Here is a 21,553-nt window from a genome sequence, read left to right as displayed (position 1 = left end):
CAGCGCACCGCGCTGATCCAAAGCCAGGAGCCAGGTGCTTCTCCTGGTCTCCCATGCGGGTGCAGGGCCCAAGCACTTAGGCCATCCTCCACTGCACTCCCGGGCCACAGCAGAGAGCTGGATTGGGAGGGGCAACTGGGACAGAATCCGGCGCCCCGACCGGGACTAGAACCCGGGGTGCTGGCACCACAGGCGGAGGATTAGCCTAGTGAGCTGCGGCGCCGGCTGAGAGCTTTTCTAAATATCTTTGAAAGAAAAGTAAGGTCATGTGTAAAAGAGTTAGAATGGCACTGCTCCTCTGAGAAATGACAAGTAACATCTTTTGGATTTTACAATCCAGAATTTCTATCCTTCAACAAATAATGAATCAAATATAGGACAGAAAATACACATCTTAAACACAAACATACAGACATGATATTCCATACATCATTTTCTGTGAGATTACAGGAGGATGTGCCCAGTAAAATGAGGCGCTAGACCAAGAAAGAACAAGAATGAGATCCAGAACACTGCTCCCAGCCAGGACCACCACAAAGGACAATGCTCTAGTGTTGATGGTCATGCAGGCAGAACACAGAACGTGCAGCCCTCACTGAAGCCTGGAGAGTTCAGTGACACAGGAAGATCTTCAGGAAAAACACAACTTACTCGATGAGTGAATCTGGTTTAAACAACAACCAAAAAAACCATGTACAGATATGTATACAATCAGGTAAGGAGCAGCAGAAAGAAAGAACTCTAGTGATTGCTGCCTTGGATACAGGGGAGGCTGCTCAGGGATGTAAAACTGAGTTAACCAAAAACAGATCTATCCCTGGGGCTGGCGCTGTGGTGCAGCGGGTTAACGTCCTGGCCTGAAGTGCCGGCATCCCATATGGGCGCCGGTTCTAGTCCTGGCTGCTTCACTTCTGATCCAGCTCTCTGCTATGGCCAGGGAAAGCAGTACAAGATGGTTCAAATCTCTGGGACCCTGCACCCGCGTGGGAGACCCGGAAGAAGCTCCTGGCTCCTGGCTTTGGATTGGCGCAGCTCGGTCATTGTGGCCAACTGGGGAGTGAACCATGGGATGGAAGACCTCTCTTTCTGTGTCTCCTCTCTCTGTGTAACTCTGACTTTCAAATAAATAAATCTTTAAAAAAATTGATCTTTTATATTGAGAGATTAATTAGGAAGTCAACTGATAAACCCTAAACTGGATAAAGCAGGAAACAACAAAGTAAAAACATTATTAAGAAATACTGAACACTACCAAGAGAACAGCAAAGAAGAATGAAATTGACTACTTCTGGTAAGTGGGCCAAAGGTGGGGCAGGGAAGAAAGCAAGTTATTTTATTCCATTGTATGTCTTTAGAACTACTTGAATAATACACTGTGCATATATTAATTTGATAAAAATAGAAAACCTTTTACTTCACAATTATAGCCTTAAAATACATGACAACAGTGAAGTTTTTATTCTAGCAACTACTTAGGATTTGTCTAATTTATAGATTTACAGTGCCTACCCTGGAACCACAGCATTCCCCTGAAGGGATTATAAGGAGAACATGAGGGCAGTGACAGAGTTACTCTCCCGACCTCTTAGAATTTTAGCAATAAGATTATTCACCAAGCATTAGATCTCAAAACCTACAGGATCAAACAAGAGAAACTCTAAAATTTATTTAAAAGAGATGGGGCAGCTTTAGACTAAGATTTGACTCAAAACAGTTTAAAGGCATTCATATACCTAGAGGTGAACTGTGTTAAAAGGGGACAGAGTCCATAACACAAGTACAGAAAGGGAGTCATTACGGCATTCGAGCTTATCTGCTGCTCTGTTTGGGGGAGAGCATACAAGTCCCCACAGAGGCTCATGTACCTCCAAAACAAAGACAGAAGTAGATTAGTCATTATAATACAGCCAGTGATATCACCTAATGCCTTGATTGAATGCCATTCTCAACACTTATGATATCATGATCTAACTTTCCATGTAAATATGGCAAGAGGAAGAGTATGCAAAGATCACAAATCAATGTCTGGTTCACTTAATGGCCATAATTCTCACCAGTATTATTTTATAGGATACAGCATCTTGTGACCTTAATTAATGCTACCCATGTGGAAGATGAATCACTCTTGATGTGCCATCAAAAATTAGTTTATGACCTCCCAGGCTACAAGCCAGACCACAACAGTGCACAAAGGTTTTGTCATCCTGGATGTGACAAAGCAGGCTTCCCTCCTTTCTTTACATTAACATGGGTGAAAAATACAACTTTCCTGATAGACATCAGTTGTAAATTAATGCCAATTTTGTCACAGTTCTTAAATACTTGCATTGAACTCTAATATTTCTGGACTGAGTACTCTGAAGAAGCAACTGTCATCAACAGGCAGAAAGCCAACACTGCTTTAGCAGCATCGCAAGATAGTTACAGAATTACTGAGTCTTTCAGTATCTTCTACTTCTTCATTTGCACTGTCATAGCAAAAAACTATTTGGGCAAAATAATTAGTAATATCTCCCCTTTCCATATGCCCATACTCTTTCCAGCTAATTAAATAGCAAAGAAAACACAGAAAACTTACATGGCACTGTTGTTCCAAATCTGGTAGGATTCAATACTATGAACCTGTTTTTCAAGCTTCTTCGGCCCACACCTTGAGCCCCTATCAACACTAACGTTTTTCTCTGGAAGGGAGGCATTTTGGCTACCTCCTCATATATCTGGATTTCATGACGATCAAATTCTAAATGCAAAAATAAACAGGAAAATCTTATATTCAGTTATCTTGCCTCTACATAAAAAATAAATCCCTCTGTTATTCTTTCCATAATGGTTTAGTTGTCAAATATCACTTGACTTGTACCCCCTTAAAATAGAGCCGTTTTCACAAATTTGGCAAAGTATGAGTTATTTTACATCTTGATTTTAAACATTTGCTTCCAGTCATTTACCCTATAAATCTGCCTATGCAAATTAGAAAGATTCCTGTGTTATCTTTATTATCACTCTATATGTTGAAATCTATTATCAATGCCAGCAGAAATAATTCCTTTAATATAAACAAATTACAGTGGGTTTACATAATTCACACTAACAAGTGTACATCATGTACAGAAGATGGGAGTGTATTTAGTGCAGCTGCTGGAATGAGTGTGCCTTCCAGTGAGGACAATGGGTACACGCTGAAAGGTCAATCTGCAAATGCCAGTTTGATTAACATGATGCATACCGACAACACACTGATGTTTAAATATTAAGATCCTGAAATTTGCAGTTCAGTCAAAATATTGGATCCGAACTCTTTTCAGTAGAAACACATCCCAAAATTACAATCTTAGTCAATGGGAAAATTACACATTTTCTATTTTGCAAAAAAGCCTTAAGGGTGTATGTTAATGAATAAAGAAGGCCAAAAGTAGATCTGAAATACTCTATTTCCCATTGTAATTGGTATAGCTCTCAATCAGTAATAACACTTCCTCCTTAGGTTATTCTATTAACAGTCATTCTTTCATCCCACAGCAGGTGAAGCCAATGTTAGGAGACAAGAAGCTGCCTCCTTTCTTCCATATTACTTCCTTTACAGTATGCTATTTACCAGTACAGAGGTAGATCTGAAGTCAAGAATCCATGTTCAAAATTGTCAACTATTTCGAGGAAACCCCCAAAGCCAGTTCTGACTCAAAGAGCTGCATCTTGCACCTATTACTCTCTATGGCTGAGGACTAAAAATATGGCAGTTTCCATATTTACCTTCCCTTCTCCTCTTTCTCTCCCTTTCTTACAATGAAGGGTACCTAATCCAGAGCTGAGTTTTTTTTTTTTTTTCAGTTTTTTTTTTTTTTTTAAATTTCAGTTTCACTGAGGTATAACTGACAGAGGAATTATATATATTTAAGGTATACAAGTTGATGTTTTAATTAATGTACACATCATGAAATGACTACCACAATCAAACTAGCTAATATTTCAAAGCCCTCATGCTGTTAACATGTCTTTCTTTTAATATGTACCTCTTTTAAAGAACACTACCAGAGTCTGGGGTTGTGGTGCATGGGATAAGCCACTGGTTTGAGTCTCAGCTACTCTGCTTCAGATCCAGCTCCTGCTAATGCACCTGGGAAAGCAACAGAAGATAGCGAAGTGCTTGGGTCCCTGCCACCCAGGTGGGAGACTTAGATGGAGTTCCTGGCTCCTAGTTTCAGGCTGGCTCAGCCCTAGCCATTGTGGCCATTTGGTGAGTAACCAGCAGATGGAAGACCTTCCCTTTCCCTATGTAACTGCCTGTCAAATAAATAAAAATCTTAAAGGAAAAAAAAGATCAGACTAAGATTCATTTAGTCCAGTGCTATTCTTGCATGGATATATATTATAGCACAACACAGTTGCCCTTGATGAGAACTTAGTATCCTCTGTCCTTTAGTAACAATAAATTACTATTTTACAACTCTCTGAACAATTATAACACACTCCTTCATTTAAACAAGCAAAAATCCTAATTCATTTTGTTGCAAATTACAATCACAAAACCAAGTGCACTGATCCCATACACACTCTCAGGATTTAAATAGTGTCTTTAGATTATACTCATAGCCTGTCACCTGTTCACAGGCCAGCCCCTTCAAGTTGTGGACTAGTCTGATTCAAAATTTATGCCACAAAAAAAAAATAAAAATCTGCTCCACTTAGATGTCTCAAGACAAGTATTTAAAACCTACCTGCATTTCTGGTCGTAAGATACATCATCTTTTTCTTCTTTTTGCTACTTATAGTTCCACAGAAAGGTCCTGAAGGAGGACAAGACAAACAGAACTTAGAGTGCGTCACAGTACCGAGACCTGCCAGTCCTGCTCTGTGGGGCAGAACTACCTTCCCAAGGTGCATCCTAGCAGGCAGAGGGGATGGAGGTGGTGGCTGGGGTCAGAGGAGCCACTGAGTTTTGATGCTTTACCAGCAGGTGGCAGAAAGGGATCGAAAAAATTACTTTCGAGAGCCACTCAAGTGGACTAGAGGGATTCAATCTAGATGTATGTTGAATAAATTCATTTGTTTTTCCAGTCAAAAGAGGCCAAGAAAGGTGGCCACAAAGGACTACTTGTTGTGTATCCTGTCCAGCTCATCACCTGAATTGTCCCAGTCTCTTCTGACAAATGCCTTCCTCTTCTCTTCCAGGAACTGGCTTGGAATGAGACCGGCGCTTCCTCCCTCTTTTACATGGCTGGCCTGGAATCAAATTAATGAATGTACATCTCAGTGACTAGAATTAGACACCATATTCTAGTGAGTAAGATCAGCAGTTAAACAAAAAGATATATTTTCTTTTATGACTTTTTAAAAGCTATTTTATTTATTTGAAAGAGTTACAGAGAGAGGTTAGAAACAGAGGTCTTCCCTCCACTGTTCACTCCCCAAATGGCCGCAGTGGCCAGAGCTGTCAATCTGAAGACAGGAGCTTCTTCTGGGTCTCCTACATGGGTGGAGGGTCCCAAGAACTTGGGTCATCTTCCTCTGCTTTCCCAAGCACATTAGCAGGGACCTGGATCACAAGAGGAGCAACAAAGACTCAAACCAGCGCCCATATGGGATGCCAGAACTGCAGGCCAGGGCTTTAACCTACTGGACCACAGCACTGGCCCTGAAAAATATTTTTTTTTTTTTTTTTTTTTTTGGTGAGCAAAGCAAGATTTACCTAAGTCAGAAAACTCCTGCCACAGCAGACAGGAGAGGGGCTCCGAGAGATGAAGACCCCCCCAAAAATCTTGAGATTAAATCCATGGTACGTGAGTTGAAACATTTTAGTACCGGCACCTAAAATCCTTCCTATCTTTCATTGGGTGAGGAAACTTTAAGACCAAAATACAATGAAATACAGGGTCTTCACATTTTCAAAACATTTGGGGTCAGTGTTGTGGTGCAGCAGGTTAAGCCACCACCTGTGGTGCTGGCATCCCCTAGGAGTGCCAATTTGAGGACTGGCTGCTCCATTTCCAATCCAGTTCCCTGGTAATGCACCTGGGAAGGCACTAGAAGATGGCCCAAATCTATGGGTCCCTGCCACCCACATCAGAGACCTGGATAGAGTTCCTGGCTCCTGGTTTCAGTCTGGCCCAACCCTGGCTGTTGTGGTTATTTGGGTGGGGGGTGGGAGCGAACCAGCAGATGGAAGACCTCTCTTTCCCCTTCTGTAACTCTGCCTTTCAAATAAATAAATAAACCTTTAAAAAATTAGCAGAATTATTTATAACACTAAATTAGTCGAAGAAGGGGAAATACTATAAAAGGACTTCAAAAAGTTTGTGTAGAAGTGAAGTGAAAAGATAGCATTTTCCGTGAACTTTTAGAGCCTCCATGCGCCTGTCACTGCACAGTGTGACGTGTTGAGAAGACGCTGCACCCAGCACCCCTACAGTTGGCGTTTTCTCAGGCCACATCAGTGAAAAGTAGGCAACAATGGGAATAATGAGTATAAATTTTCATTCATTATACCAGGAACTTGAATATTCTGAGAGGCAGCAAATTCAATTTTTCAAAAGATATTTTTTACTTATTTGAAAGGCAACTTACAGAGAAAGAAAGAGAGGGAGAGAGGGAGAGAGGGAGAGAGGGAGAGAGGGAGAGAGGGAGAGGGGGAGAGGGGGAGAGGGGGAGAGGGGGAGAGGGGGAGAGAATCTTCCATCTGCTCCCCAAATGGCCACGGCTGGGCCAGGCTGAAGCCAGGAGCCAGGAGCTTCACCCAGGTCTCTCACGTGGATGCAGGTGCCCAAGCAGCTGGGTCATCTGCTGCTGCTTTTCCAGGGTCACTAGCAGGGAGCTGGATCAGAATAGGATCAGCTGGGACTTGCAGAGCCCCCATGGGATGCCAGCTTCACAGTCATTGACTTAGCCTGCTATGGCACAATGCTGATGCAAGACAGGCAGCAAATTTAAATAAAAACTCTAATGCCAAAAAACACTAACTTTTAAAACAAAATGCGAATTGGTAATATATTTAAATAGTTAGAAAATTGGCTTTTATCACAAGGTTAGTGTCTGTTCTTGTAACTAGCATGGAAAATCTGGTACCTTTGCTAGCAATTACAATCATGAAAAACAGAATTCAAGCAAAGGACTGTCACAATACAGGAAGAGACTGAAATAATGGCGACAGGGTTAGAAGAGAACTATGCGACAGTGTTCTTAGAAAAGAGAAAGGAGAGGGAAATTTAGAAAAATTCATAAAGGAAACAGCCACAGAAAGCAGATTTTTAAAATGAGGGGTCTAAGAAATTCAGTAAAAACCTGTTGACACCATGGATTCTTTCTAATTTATCCACTTCTTAGTTTCCTCACCACGCAGTGCACTTACACCTAACAGCACCTTACTTTAAATGCAGGGGCACATTAGTGAGGTTGTTCTCATTCTGTGAATCATTTCCTTTGGAAGGCCATAAAATTTGCTGCTATGATTTACCTACTTTTCAGTTGATTTTACAGTCTGGTGCTCGGTCTGGGTCCTTTCCTTTTACATTCTGTTCTTAATGAGACTTCACTTGCTCTGATAGCTTAAAAGATCTCAAGTTTTCTGATTTGTCAGTTTCCCTAGTTCTAAATACTGTAGTTGCTAGCTGATTAAGACAAAAACAGACTTATTACTGCTGCTAGAGGACTCTGAACAGCGTGTTAGGGAAGACGCAAAAGAACATCATCACCCAGATCTTCTGGCAAATGGAGCAAGGGAAAAATACAGGAAAAATATTTATCTCCCTTGCACACTCACATTCTAACCCAAGAACAAACAGAAGTGATAGAGCAAGGCTTCGTTTCTCAAGAACTGACATGTGGGTGAGTGGATTTAGGACCTGAAGAAATTATGCTTTACTCTCTAGGACCACAGGGAGAGGAGGTGAGAGAGGGACTATCCCAAGTGAGTTCTTTCTGCCCAGCAGCACAGAGGCAGCCGATCTCACCCCCTGATCAGGGCACCGGCACCACAGGCAGGTTAGCACTGTTTATTTACAGCTGCTCACAACTGGGCCGTCTGTCCATAAAATCAGTAGTTATGAAGCAGGAGCTGGCTGTGTAGGAAAAATCATTGGAGCAAATGCTAATACCTTCCTCCCGAATATTCAGACACTGGCCAGATCGAAGACTGGAACTGGAAAAGCAGCTGAAGAATCTCTGAGAAGCATACTAACCTGCCACCAGTTTGGATCTTCTCTGTTTACAATCTGAAGAATTTCTCCTTTGGAAAACTTCAGTCCTGCTTCTTTGCAGGGTATCAGGTTATCATTGTATGGATTATAATCAAAATGACACTTCACAAACACCTAAAACACACAGCACAATGAAAAATACCATAGATCTATCATTTGTCACTGATCTTTTCACATCCTTTTCAAACCACTGATTTGAATGTAACTGACAGTGTACTGAGTATTTGGGGTTAAGGAAGTTGTCTCTGACAAATAAGAATCAAGCTATTAGAATATTAATAAGATGATTTGGTACCTGAGAGAAACAAAACATTAATATATGTTGAAATTTTAATATATTAATGTTTATGTCTTATTTCTCTTTATTTCTTCAACTCTAGTAGAGCATTAAGCCTTTGATCATAAAGTAAATAAAAATGTTATCTCAAAAAACAGAAAATTGTATCTATGAATCATGTTAAATCTGTTCTCTTTATATTAAGAAAAATAAAAATATTTTTCAATTCCATTTTAATCTATCCAATCCTAAATCAACAAAGAGCTTGACTATCATTTTATGCCACTATTCTTATCCCAATTTTTCACTTGATTTTCCAACACTGCATAATTTTAATGCAAGTAAATGCTACTTTCCAATTATCCTGAAATAATACTTGCAGTTGACTTAAAGCATTTATCTAAGATGTGTTAACTGACTGTGAAGGAACCCCCAAAACAAAATTAAACAAAAAATTTCATGCTGATGTCAGACCTGCAATAATACATTTGGTAACTTTAACAGAGATTTAACTGACCAAAACTAGGGCAAAAAATACTTTCCTGGAATTGTCTTGATCTGATTTATAAAATCACTTAAATTTAAATGATCAGCATTAAATTAGTTTTAAGACAAATACTGAAAACGCCTTGAGATCATCTTCAATTTAAATTCATTTAAGTACTCATTTCTCTTATATTTGCTTTATTAATAAAAATATGCAAGTTACCACCATTATGAGCTCCAGTTATTTGGAATAACTTATTCATTTGTTTAAAACTGAATTTTTTTGAAATTCTATTTTCATTTTATTTTAAAGGGAGAGAGGGAAAGAGGAAGGGAGGGAGATCTATCCACTGGTTTCATTCCTCAAATCCTGTCAACAGTCAGCTCGGCCAGGCAGAACCCAGGAGCCTGGAACTCAGTCAGACTCTTCCACATGGGCAGCAAGGACCCAAATACTTGACCCATCACACACTGCCTCCAAGGGTGGATTAGTAAGAAGCTGGATCAGAATTGGAGTAGCTGGGACTTGAACCAGGCACTCCAATATGGGAATGCAGGTGTCCCAAGTGGCAACTTAGATTTAATCACTGCTCCAAATGCCCAAGCCTGAATTCTAATTAAATTAGGCACTTTCAGTATTTGATAGCAAGTTCACACCAACAGCTTTCTTAAAACAGGCTTGTTTTATACATATTTATTGAATATGTATAAACCGTCCACTCATTAAGAAGTTACAAATTTTATCATCTAAAGAACAGCCTTAGTGATAATCAGCAAGAAAACTTTAATAAGCAGAAAAGCACACAATTAGTCAGAACAATAATGCTGTTTTCCTATCTGTTCATCATACTTCCAAAAATACAACTACATAAGATATTTAAATAATAAGTAGATATATTAGTGTGGTAAAAACCAATGTGACTGATGCATCCTGAAATAATTTAAAAATAACTAAATTTGGTTACATGAAATAAAAGTTTGGTTACTTGCAATTGTATGGTTTTTTTGTAGAAAGCAGTGAAAATATCTTCAATAGCTTTGAAAAGGCTAAAAATTCATGCTAAAAAAATCAGTAAGCCAATTTTTTTTCCTGATAGACAATTTATAAGTATCTAAAAAGCAAGCAAACAATATTCAAGATTGCTAAAGTGTGAGAGTTTGCCTTGACAATGGCATGCAGCTCAACGTTTTGGCAACAACAACAAAAAACCAAAATGACTTAAATTTAATCAAGGTAATTTTAATTCTGATAAAACAGAAAAACCAAGTACCAGCGAATGTTCTCAAATAACATCATACCTGATGGACATGTGCTGGATGCCTCTCCATATTGATGCAACTCTAAAAATATATTTTTCAATTGCATAAGTAAAGCCAGACTTTCAACTTATAATAAACAAAATATAAACAAATTACTGGTCCATTTCATTACTTCACTCTTTCGGTAGAGCACTTCCCTCCCTAATCAATTGTCACAAGGGAAAATCCATGCAAATTATAAGTGACAGAAGCAAAAAGTTAGAGGTCCTGGAGATGAGGCTGAGAAAAAGGATTGCTATGTTAAAGCTATAAAAATATCTGCATATCCTGTATCTCAAGAAGGGTGTGTGAGTTAAGACCTATGCCCTGTCATCTAACATTGAGTGTGGTCATCAAGCTTACATGTAAGACACAACATACTTTGCAACCATAAAGCTCAGACTTTACAAAATAGTCCAAAATCCAAATATTCACACTTCTACTCCTTTTGAATTGCTCCCTAAATGCAGTTATTTGTAGAATACAAACTATATCTCTCAAAAAGATTTCTAGAGGAACAATACTTATTTTTTACATATTAATTGTGAGATATAACTTAGGTGTTCAAAAACTCAGATTAACCTGGCTTTATTTTGAACTTTAAGCTTTAAAAAACCTTTGATCTAGATATTTGGCAATGGCCTTAAAACCATAAGGATTTAACTAGATTATATTTCATTAAATGCATTTTAAAGTGCTTCACTAATACGTTATGCATGTTAACTGTTCATTCATTATTAAAATATTTCAATTCCATATTCTTATTACTAAAAGAATAGTAAAAAATTTTTAGGATAGAATACAGAAAAGAAAGCACAGATGGCTTTCAAACTAAGGAAGGGCAGTATTTTGGCAGAGCGGGTGTTAAGCCACCCGCTTGGAATGCCTGCATCCCACATGAGAGTGCCAGTTCAAGTTCCGGCTACTCTACTTCTATTCTAGCTTCCTGCTAATGTGTCCTAGTAGGCTACAGATGATGGTTCAAGTGCACGGGCCCCTGCTACCCATGTGGGAAACATGGATGGAGTTCTAGACTCCACTTCAGCCTGGTCCAACCTGACTGTTGCAGGCATTTGGGGCATGAATTAGCAGATGGGGTAACTGTGTATGTTGCTCTGCCTTTCAAGTAGATGAAAATTAACATAAAACCCCAAAACATAAACGTTCAACCTTAGAGTAAAAAAATGTACAACTTACAACTATATCATGAATACATTTTCTTCCTACCTCATCAGAAATCCAAATATTTGATAACATTGTGTTGAAAGTACTGGGGGCTAATAGGCCTATGGAACAATGCTTAAACTTGTCAGGAGCACAATATGGTAATAGCTATCAAGATTACAAATGTATAAACCTTCTGACCCAGTAATCTATTTCTGGGAATGTATTCAACAGTTATCAATATGATAGACACAAAATTACTTGTGTATAGGAATTTTTTAAAAAGATTTATTAGAAAGGCAGAGTTACAGAGCGGCAGAGGCAGAATGAGAGAGGTCTTCCATCTGATGGTTCACTCCCCAGATGGCCGCAACAGCTGGAACTGGGCCAATCCAAAGCCAGGAGCTTCTTCCGGGCCTCCCACACAGGTGCAGCGGCACAAGGACTTGGGTCATCTTTTACTGTTTTCCCGGACCATAGCAGAGAGCTGGATGGGAAATGGAGCAGCTGGGAGTTGAATCGGTGCCCATATGGGATGCTAGCACTGCAGGGTGCGGCTTTACCTGCTATGCCACAGCACCAGCCCCCGTGTATAGGACTATTAACTACTGACTTACTTCTAAGAGGAAAATATTAAAAGCAATATATATAGTAGTAGAGAACGGGTTAAAATGACAAGTTTATGGAATATAACACTATTGTGCTGTTTAAAAAAGGTGTGTGTTTAAGTGTCAAAGGGATCACATAAACAAGATTAGTGTCTGCTAATACTAACTGATAGAATTAAAAAGAACAATCTAACATGGGAAGCCGGATACACAGCAGACTCATAGAATGGCAGATGCCCTACACAGCACTCTGGCCTCAGAATCAGCCTTGAAGGCATTTGGATGTGGCTAAAAAGTCCATGAGTATTCCAGGCGTGGAAAGCCAAGACACTCTGGCAAAACAAACAAACAAACAAAAAAACACCTAAATGAAAGATCTCTGTGAGTGAGATCCCAGTGGAAAGAATGGGCCATCAAAGAGGGTATCTTTCTCTGAAGGGAAAAGAGAACTTCCACTTTTACTATGGCCTTGTTTAAATAAGATCGGAGTTGGAAAACTCAAGAGGCTTCCAGAGCCTTGGAAGCTCATGACTAGAGCCTCGGGTGATTACTGACATCATAAATAAGAGTGTCAATTGTTAAATCAACAACAGGAGTCACTGTGCACTTACTCCCCAGGTAGGATCTCTGTCCTTAATGTGTTGTACTATGTGAATTAATGGTATAACTAGTACTCAAACAGTACTTTATACTTTGTGTTTCTGTGTGGGTGCAAACTGTTGAAATCTTTACTTAGTATATACTAAATTGATCTTCTGTATATAAACATAATTGAAAATGAATCTTAATGAAGAATGGAATGGGAGATGGAGTGGGAGATGGGATAGTTGCGGGTGGGAGGGAGATTATGGGGCAGGGGAAGCTGCTATAATCTAAAAGCTGTACTTTGGAAATTTATATTTATTAAATAAAAATTTTTTAAAAAGGTGTGTGTTTATCAACAGGCTATCCAGGTACCAAGGAGGAAAGATCCTTAAGATGCATGGTTTGGTGGAAAAAATACAAGGTACAAAATACCATGTTTGCTATGCAACAAATGAAAAAGGAGGTGGAAGGAGAATAAAAATAGGTAACTACCATTTACTAGCATATGAATAAAGACACTCTGGGAAGATAAACTAATAGCATAGTTTCTTATTGGGATGGTGAGAACTATGCAGTAGAAAGGAATCAGAGTAGAAGATAGCTGGATATATCTATATCTATATTTATATATAAAGTTTTTTCTACCATGGGAATGATTCACTTATTCAAATGACTCCTATTCTGACTTAGATGAAGTAACATAACCCTTCAATCTGAGACTATTAAAAAACTGGACATATTATATGAAAGTGTTTTTCAAGACATCAGAGATCAGATAATGGAAACAGGATGAACCCTGCAAATGCCCCAGCTAACTACACAGTTACATCCCAGATTTCCTTTGTCTTGGTCACACCTGGCAAAGCTGAAAAACCAAGAGCTGAAAGAATCAAACTACTGACAAGGAACTGTATCCTAGAACAAAGTTTAAGAATATACATTTTTAAGATTTATTTAATGGAGCTGGCACTGTGGCGTAGTGGGTAAAGCTGCTGCCTGCACTGCCAGCATCCCATATGGGCGCTGATTTGAGTCCCGGCTGCTCCACTTCTGACCCAGCTCTCTACTATGGCCTGGGAAAGCAGCAGAGGATGGCCCAAGCCCTAGGGCCCCTGCACCCATGTGGGAGACTCGGAGGATGATCCTGGCTTCAGATTGGTGAAGCTCTGGCCATTGTGGCCAACTGGGCAGTGAACCAGCGGATAGAAGACCTCTCTGCCTAACTCTTTCAAATAAATCAATTTATTTACATGAAAGGTAGAGAGAGAATGAATGAAATGATCTTCCATCTGCTAGTTCACCCCCCAAATGGCTGCATCACTGAGACTGGGCCAGGGCAAAGCCAGGAGCCTGAAACTCCATCCAGGTCTCCCACTTGGGCCATCTGCTGCTGCTTTCCCAGGCAGAGTAGCAGGGAGGTAGATGGGAGGTGAAGCAAGTGGGACTTGACCCAGAGCCCATGTGGGATGCCAGCCTCGCAGGCGGCAGCTTAACCCACTGTACAATTCCTGCCCCTACTTAAGAATATTTCTAATACTGAAATATCCATCACCCAACAAAGTAAAATTCATAATTCCTGGAAGCCAATCAAAAATTACCAGCACACTAGGAAGCAGGAAATATGCCTTAGAATGAGGAGAAAACAGAGTGGTCCACTCAAACACAACTGTGATAGAATTAATAGACAAGGACATTACAGTGATTAATTCAACTTTACATATTGGGTTTCTATGCTAAGAAGCTAGAGAAAGAACCTGGTATGTTAAGTAGACACACAACAGATACAAAAGAAGATCCAATGTGAACTTAGAGATGACAAGCAAAATGTCTAAGACACAAACTCTGTCAGGGATGACTAACAGCAGAATGCAGAAGGGCATACTTGCAGAAGAGCAAGCTTGACAGAGTGATAAAAACTATTCAAAATGGAGTACATGGAGGAAAAAAGGCTGAAATAAATGAAAAGAGCATCAGTGAGCTATGGACATCATCAAGGAGCCTAATATACAGAGCACCTCAAAAAGTTCATGGGAAAATATAATTAAAAGTGTAAGTTTATTTTGATGCAAATTTTACAAAAGTATTATGTGGAAAATATGTGAAATGAGAAAACTATGCATGGGTTTCAAAAAATATTTGGCAGATAGATTTAAGACACAGAGCTATAAAACTTCTGGAGGAACTATAGGAGAAAATTCTGCTAATCTTGGGTTATGCATAGATTTCTTACAAAAGAACAAAGGTATGATTTACAAAAGTAAAAAAAAAATAAATTGAGCTTAATCAAAATTAAGAACTTTTGCTCTTTGAATGAGACACTGTTAAGAGAAGGGAAAACAAGCCAGACCAGAAGAAAATGTTTGCAAATCACAATTCTTATGAAGCACTTATATCCAGAAAATACAAAGAATGCTCAAAACTAAATAAGAAACCAACTCAAAAAATGGACAAAAGATATGAAGATACTTCTCGGGGGCAGGTGTAAGCACTGTACATGCGCAAAAGAAGGTTAATATTGTTTAATCACCAAGGAAATGTAAATTAAAACTATAATGAGACTACTACACATCTATAAGAATGGCTAAAATTATGGGCTAGTACTGTGGTATAGTGGGTAAAACCGCCACCTGCAGTGCCAACATTCCATATGGGCAACGGTTCAAGTACCAGCTGCTCCACTTCTGATCCAGGTCTCTGCTATTGCCTGAGAAAGCAGTGGAAGATGGCCCAAGTTCTTGGATCCCTGTACTCACATGGGAAACATGGAAGAAGCTCCAGGCTCCTGGCTTTGGAATAGCCCATCTCTGGCCGTTGTGGCCATTTGGGAAGTGAATCAGCAGATGGAACACCTCTCTCTGTCTCTGCCTCTGCCTCTCTGCTTTCAAATAAATTTTTTTTTTTTAAAAGAACTGCTAAATTTCAAAAGATGGACCATAACACATATGCTTAAGATGTGGAGTAATAATGTGAATTGGACAATCATTCTTTAAAACAGTTTATTTCTTTAAAAGTTCAACATCCACCTACTATATCACCAAATTCTTCCAACTCCCATGTATTTACCTGAGACTAATGTACAAATGTTGACGGCAGGTTTATTTGTAATAGTCCCCAAATGTTAACAATGAAAATGTTTATCAGTCAGTTAATGGGTAAACAAACTGTGCTACAACCATCCAATAGAATAGGCTTTGTGAATAAAAAGGAATGAACTATCAATAAATATAACACAGGTGAATCCCAAAATAATTAGCTGAAAGAAGGCAGATCAACAAAGCTTTTTTTAAAAAGTCTACATGTATGATTCCACTTCCATTAAAAAAAAAAAGGCGGGGGGGTGGGATAAAAAACTTATGTAAATGGACAGAAAGCAGAGCAGCAGCTGCCTGAAGTGAGGGGGAGGCCAAGGCCTCCCAAGGGAGAGGGATGGACCCAAGTGGATTTAAGGAAACTGCTGGGGGCCGGAGCCGCGGCTCACTAGGCTAATCCTCCGCCTAGCGGCGCCGGCACACCGGGTTCTAGTCCCGGTCGGGGTGCCGGATTCTGTCCCGGTTGCCCCTCTTCCAGGCCAGCCCTCTGCTGTGGCCAGGGAGTGCAGTGGAGGATGGCCCAGGTGCTTGGGCCCTGCACCCCATGGGAGACCAGGAAAAGCACCTGGCTCCTGCCATCGGATCAGCGCGGTGTGCCGGCCGCAGCGCGCCGGCCGCGGCGGCCATTGGAGGGTGAACCAACGGCAAAAGGAAGACCTTTCTCTCTGTCTCTCTCACTGTCCACTCTGCCTGTCAAAAAAATAAAAAAAAAAAAAAAAAAAAGGAAACTGCTGGGGGGGGGTGACATATGTTCATGACCTTGACTGTGCTGATAGTTTCAAAGGTACATATGGATATCCAGATTTATCAAGCTGTACATTTTAACTAGATGTTATTTGCAGAGACTATCTCAAACATGCTTTGAAAAGTCAAATCAAAATCAGTAAAGTACAAAAAAAAAAATTCTTCAGAAATATTGCTGTGCCAATGCAGCTGACAATAATTAGCAGGACAAAATAAATAAGATGGATAAAATGGCTGAAGAAACAGCTCCACTGTGACTGATGTTAAATTACAGTGTGGCTACTAATTTCGTTGGAATGTGTTGGCTAAACATGCTGCTAGTGTTGCTAATAGAACCTGGGTCCCTAGTCATAGTTCCACACTCAAGCCAGTCTGTATCAGAGTGAGTCCATATCAGAGTGAGTGACAAGAGGTAAACACAGTGATCACGGTTGCTAAGTGCTCCATGACGAGAGCTGAGATAACCAAGGAAGGATATTTTTTTTTTCCTGTAGATATTCAAAGTGTCTGAACTTGGCTTGCTTGATTAAATTACACACACCACTTTGAAATTAGCAAGGAGATCAGAATATATATATTTTAAAAAAGGCTTGCAGGGGATTTCACACTTTTGTATGGCATATATCCATCTGGAGACCACAAATGTAAGCTTCAGTTAGTCAAATAAAAATCCTTACCAAAAAAAAAAAAATCTGTTAACCCAGGCTGCTGAGAATTATACTAACCATAATTCTTTTTTTGAGGACATACTTGTTTTATTCTGATATAAGGGGACTAACCATAATTCTTAAATCCATAGCACACTTCAATCACCAGTCCACACATTGTTTTTGTTCAGTTTTAATAGTATAATAAAGAGCCACCCAAAACAAAGAGTAGAATTGTGAGTGGTCTTCCTGCCTCCATTCCATTTCGTCCCATCATCCTGGCCTCCCAGGTCAAGGTAACCCTCACCCTGACTCTTGTGTTCACAAGCTCTTGCTTTTCCTTTTGTACACAGTTCTAATTTTATCTATATGTATTCTTTAATTGCAGTTATTTTAAATAAAAATCATGTTACATGCATGTCATATTTTAGGATTTACATGCTTCCAGCTGTACATATGTAAGAACTGCTCTAGGAAGCAACTGCATCATGATATATGTTAACAGTCTACTCTGAGAGATAGTAAACTATGTCTTTCCCCAATGTGGCTATACTGACTTACATTGCTCCCAGCAATGTAGATGAAGTACTATAGATTCACATCTACAATTTCTGGCAATTGAATAGGATAAAATGGTATCTTACAGTTAACTTTTTAAGCATATCTTCATATATTTACTGACCAAGTATTCCCTTCTGCTTGATTTTTGTATGTAGAGTCAAACAGGAACACAACTTCAAACACTGTCTTTATGAATAACCGATTTCCTCCATTCATTCAATAGCTCCTTTTCTCACTGCAATTTTACATCATTTATTGAAGCGATATACATGTACAGGTATTTCTCTGAGCTAATCCACTGATCATGCTGTCAATTTCAGTGCCCAGGCCAATAATATCTTGATTCCTACACATTAATGATAAACCCTGTTCTGCCTCAAAATTTTCTTGGCTATTCATCTTCTTAAATTCCATGAAAAACTTTTGGAATACTGATCAGAATTCCATTGAATCTACAAGTCAATCTGAGGAAAACTGACATCTTCAGAATATTGTCTTCCTGCCCACGAACATGATTTTTTGATTGTCTTAACCATTTTTTGTGTGTTGAGGTCTTCAATTTTTTGATAGACTTATTCCTAGACATAAACGTGACATTCTCTGGTTCTACTGTAAATGATGTCTTAGTTACTATGTATTTGATGACATACAAATGCAAATGACTTTTGTATATATATATTTTTTTAATTTTTTTGACAGGCAGAGTGGACAGTGAGAGAGAGAGACAGAGAGAAAGGTCTTCCTTTGCCGTTGGTTCACCCTCCAATGGCCGCCGCGGCCGGCGCGCTGCGGCCGGCCGGCGCACCGCGCTGATCCGATGGCAGGAGCCAGGAGCCAGGTGCTTTTCCTGGTCTCCCATGGGGTGCAGGGCCCAAGCACCTGGGCCATCCTCCACTGCACTCCCTGGCCACAGCAGAGAGCTGGCCTGGAAGAGGGGCAACCGGGACAGAATCCGGTGCCCCAACCGGACTAGAACCCGGTATGCCGGCGCCGCTAGGCGGAGGATTAGCCTAGTGAGCCGCGGTGCCGGCCTAATGACTTTTGTATATTAATTTATTTTCAAGAACTTTGCTAAATTCTTATTTCTAAGTTTATAGTTGTTTGGGCATTTTCTATGCCAATCATCCTATAATTTGAAACTAAAACTTCTTTCTCCCCAGACTTCCACATCAGAACCTCGGTGGCCACACTGAACGCAAGTGCTGCTAGCAAAGGCCCTTTCCCAGCTTTTTTTTTTTTTTTTTTAAAGTAACTGAAGACTTCATTTACTTTTGTTTTAAACTTCGTTTCTCACTTCTTTGGCTTATAAATAACTGCATAAATTAAAGACAGCAGTGTCCCAAGAGTCTTGGAATTTTAAATACTATGGATCTACATTTCATTAGATCCTAAAAATTTTTAAAAAGCAGTCAAAATTCTTGAACTTGTTTTAAGCAGCTGAATCTATTCAGCTTGCCTCACTGTCGGAAGCTTCATCAAAATTCTGAACAAGGTCACCCTCCTCAAGAGTAATGGTGGCTTCCTGTCCAGCTTCCGCCCCTGTCCTGAAGCTTCTCAACACCAAGCTGGTTTCAGATGCTGGTGGCATTTCCATCAGCAGCTGCTTTGTCTTAGCACGGCTGCGAATGGCCAGAGTGTTTGCTGCCAGAGATGCTGAACACTGGGACTGTTAAACAGGATCTCTACTCCCTGGTTTGCAAACATATTACCTCTTCCGTATCAGAGATACTACTTATTTCTAATTTCTTTGAGGAGAACTGAAGATTGCATTATCAGCTATGACAGACAGTGTTGGTTGTATCAGGGGAAGGCCGCTCCTTTTCATCAATGCATACTTTTCCCAGAGGCTGGCAAGTTCCCCTGGTTTATGATGGGCTGGGTTCTTTTTATTTTGTTGGAAATAGGGCTTCATGGGGCACTAGGGTTGGCACTCAAGAGGTGTCAGGCAGACTAGCCGAGAGTTCAGTTTCTGATAAAGGGAAAACTTCTTAACATTCAACAATTCAGAATGTTTAAAGTCTTTTTTTTTAAGGAAATGAAGGCAATTCCCTCTTTCTCCTAATTTACTAATCTTTAGTGAAAAATATGAAAAGCTATTCTATTTTAATCAAATTATCTGTTGGTTTTTTCCTTTAATTATTTTTTATTTTATTTTAATTATTAATTAAAGGTTATTTTCTTTTAATCTGTTAATATATTTAGTTACATATACAGATTTTCTAATATAAAACTGTGCCAGCATACCTAGGACAAATCCAGCTCAGACACACCGTATTACCTCTTTCTATACACAATTAAATTTGATTTAGTAATATTTTCTGGGGAATTTTAACATGTTTATCCTTGAGTCAAACAGCACTACAATTTATTTTTTTAATTAATGCTTTTGGAAACCAGGTCATATTGACCTGAAAGAAGGAGTAAGAAAGATTTCCCATCAGTTGGCCACAGTGAACAAACGGAATTAGGAGCTGTCTCTGGAAACCTAAATTATATGTAAGTTGAAGAACCTCAGAATTGGCTACAGTTTCTAACTCACCCTAATCCTCAGATTTAGAAATGCAAACCTTTATGCCTCATAGAAGAATTTGGACTTCCGGCCAGCGCTGCCCACACTTGGAAAACCACCACCCTGGTAGGGAGAGCTCCTGTCTTCCAGCTGCTATCCCAGCAGTCGCAAGGAAGCATGGAGATGGGCTCCACGGCACCACACGTGACTCTCCCTGATCCGTGGCCACATTCTAGACTCCCAGTGGATGAGTGAAACTGCAGATAGCACCAAATCCCACAATTTAATGCTTTTTCCATCTTCACTAAACATTTGTCACGCAATATGGCCATAACGTTTGCAGTTTGAGGTGTGACAGTAAAACCAGCGTGGATTTTTCTCCTGCTCCACAATTTCACAGATAGGAGATTCATTCCTATGCAGATTGCAGCAATCTCAGGATATGACTGCTTTTCTTAATCAAGTTGACAATTTTCACCTATTCACTTAAAGGCAGCACCATATGACTTCTCTGACACTGATAATTCTCTGAATTGCTAGCATCACTCTCTTGTATTCTGGGGCATCATTAAGTAAACAGTAAGAGATAACTGAACACAGGCACTGTGATAGAGCGACAGTGACCCTGATAGCTCAGGTTAAGTGACTAATGGGCATGTGCTGGACACAGGAACGCTTCAGGTCTGGGGAGGGGCAGGGGAAGATTTCTTCATGTTATCAGGTGGTATACAATTTAAAACCTATGGGTTATGTCTGGAATATTCCATTGAATATTTTCAGACCACGGTTGAACTGAAACTGCAGCAGGAGTGACTACCGTGCTGCACGGTGGAACCTGGAGTGAGAGTCACAGAGGCTAACTGCCCTTGCTTGCCCACAGCTTTCTCTGCAGAGGGGGCCCACAGTTTGCCCAGCACAGTCCTGGCCTGTGCCTACTGCTCCAGCAGAAACAGCAACACTCCTAGTTCTCGTTTTCATTGGATCTTTGTCCTTAGTGTGCTGTACATTAAGATTTAATGCTATAACTAGTACTCAAACAGTATTTTTCACTTTATGTTTCTGTGTGGGAGCAAACTGTTGGAATCTTTACTTAATGTATGCTAAACTGATCTTCTGTATATAAAGAGAATCGAAAATGAATCTTGATGTGAATGGAAGGGGAGAGGGAGTGGGAAAGGGGCGGGTTGCGGGTGGGAAGGACGTTATGGGGGGAAGCCATTGTAATCCATAAGCTGTACTTTGGAAATTTATATTCATTAAATAAAATAAAATAAAAAAAATAAATAAGAGTGCCAATTGTTAAATCAACAATGGGAATCACTGGGTACATGCTCCCCATGTAGGATCTCTGTCCTTAATGTGTTCTACTATGAAACTTAAAAACAACACTACTAG

The 21,553-nt window shown here is 39.8% G+C and overlaps 1 protein-coding gene across 14 annotated transcripts in view; it reads right to left on the bottom strand.

The window, feature by feature from the left end:
* PALS2 (protein associated with LIN7 2, MAGUK p55 family member) overlaps positions 1-21,553 on the bottom strand; it is a 127,868-nt gene that overhangs the window by 22,190 nt on the left and 84,125 nt on the right. For 10 of the 14 annotated variants that reach the window (XM_051852829.2, XM_051852828.2, XM_051852831.2 and 7 more), the window contains 5 exons: positions 10,252-10,293; positions 8,172-8,303; positions 5,121-5,220; positions 4,716-4,784; positions 2,579-2,740 (listed from right to left, as the gene is read on the bottom strand). In XM_051852829.2, the coding sequence (XP_051708789.1) occupies positions 2,579-2,740; positions 4,716-4,784; positions 5,121-5,220; positions 8,172-8,303; positions 10,252-10,293 (505 nt within the window). The remainder of the gene's footprint in view (positions 1-2,578; positions 2,741-4,715; positions 4,785-5,120; positions 5,221-8,171; positions 8,304-10,251; positions 10,294-21,553) is intronic. The other 4 variants (XM_070059665.1, XM_070059664.1, XM_070059666.1 and 1 more) reach the window with 1 other exon arrangement.

Source organism: Oryctolagus cuniculus, chromosome 16 (assembly GCF_964237555.1).
Source record: "Oryctolagus cuniculus chromosome 16, mOryCun1.1, whole genome shotgun sequence".
Lineage (NCBI taxonomy): Eukaryota > Metazoa > Chordata > Mammalia > Lagomorpha > Leporidae > Oryctolagus > Oryctolagus cuniculus.
The sequence above is the reverse complement of the archived record's forward strand: the minus strand, read 5'-3'. Positions and strand labels throughout refer to the sequence as shown.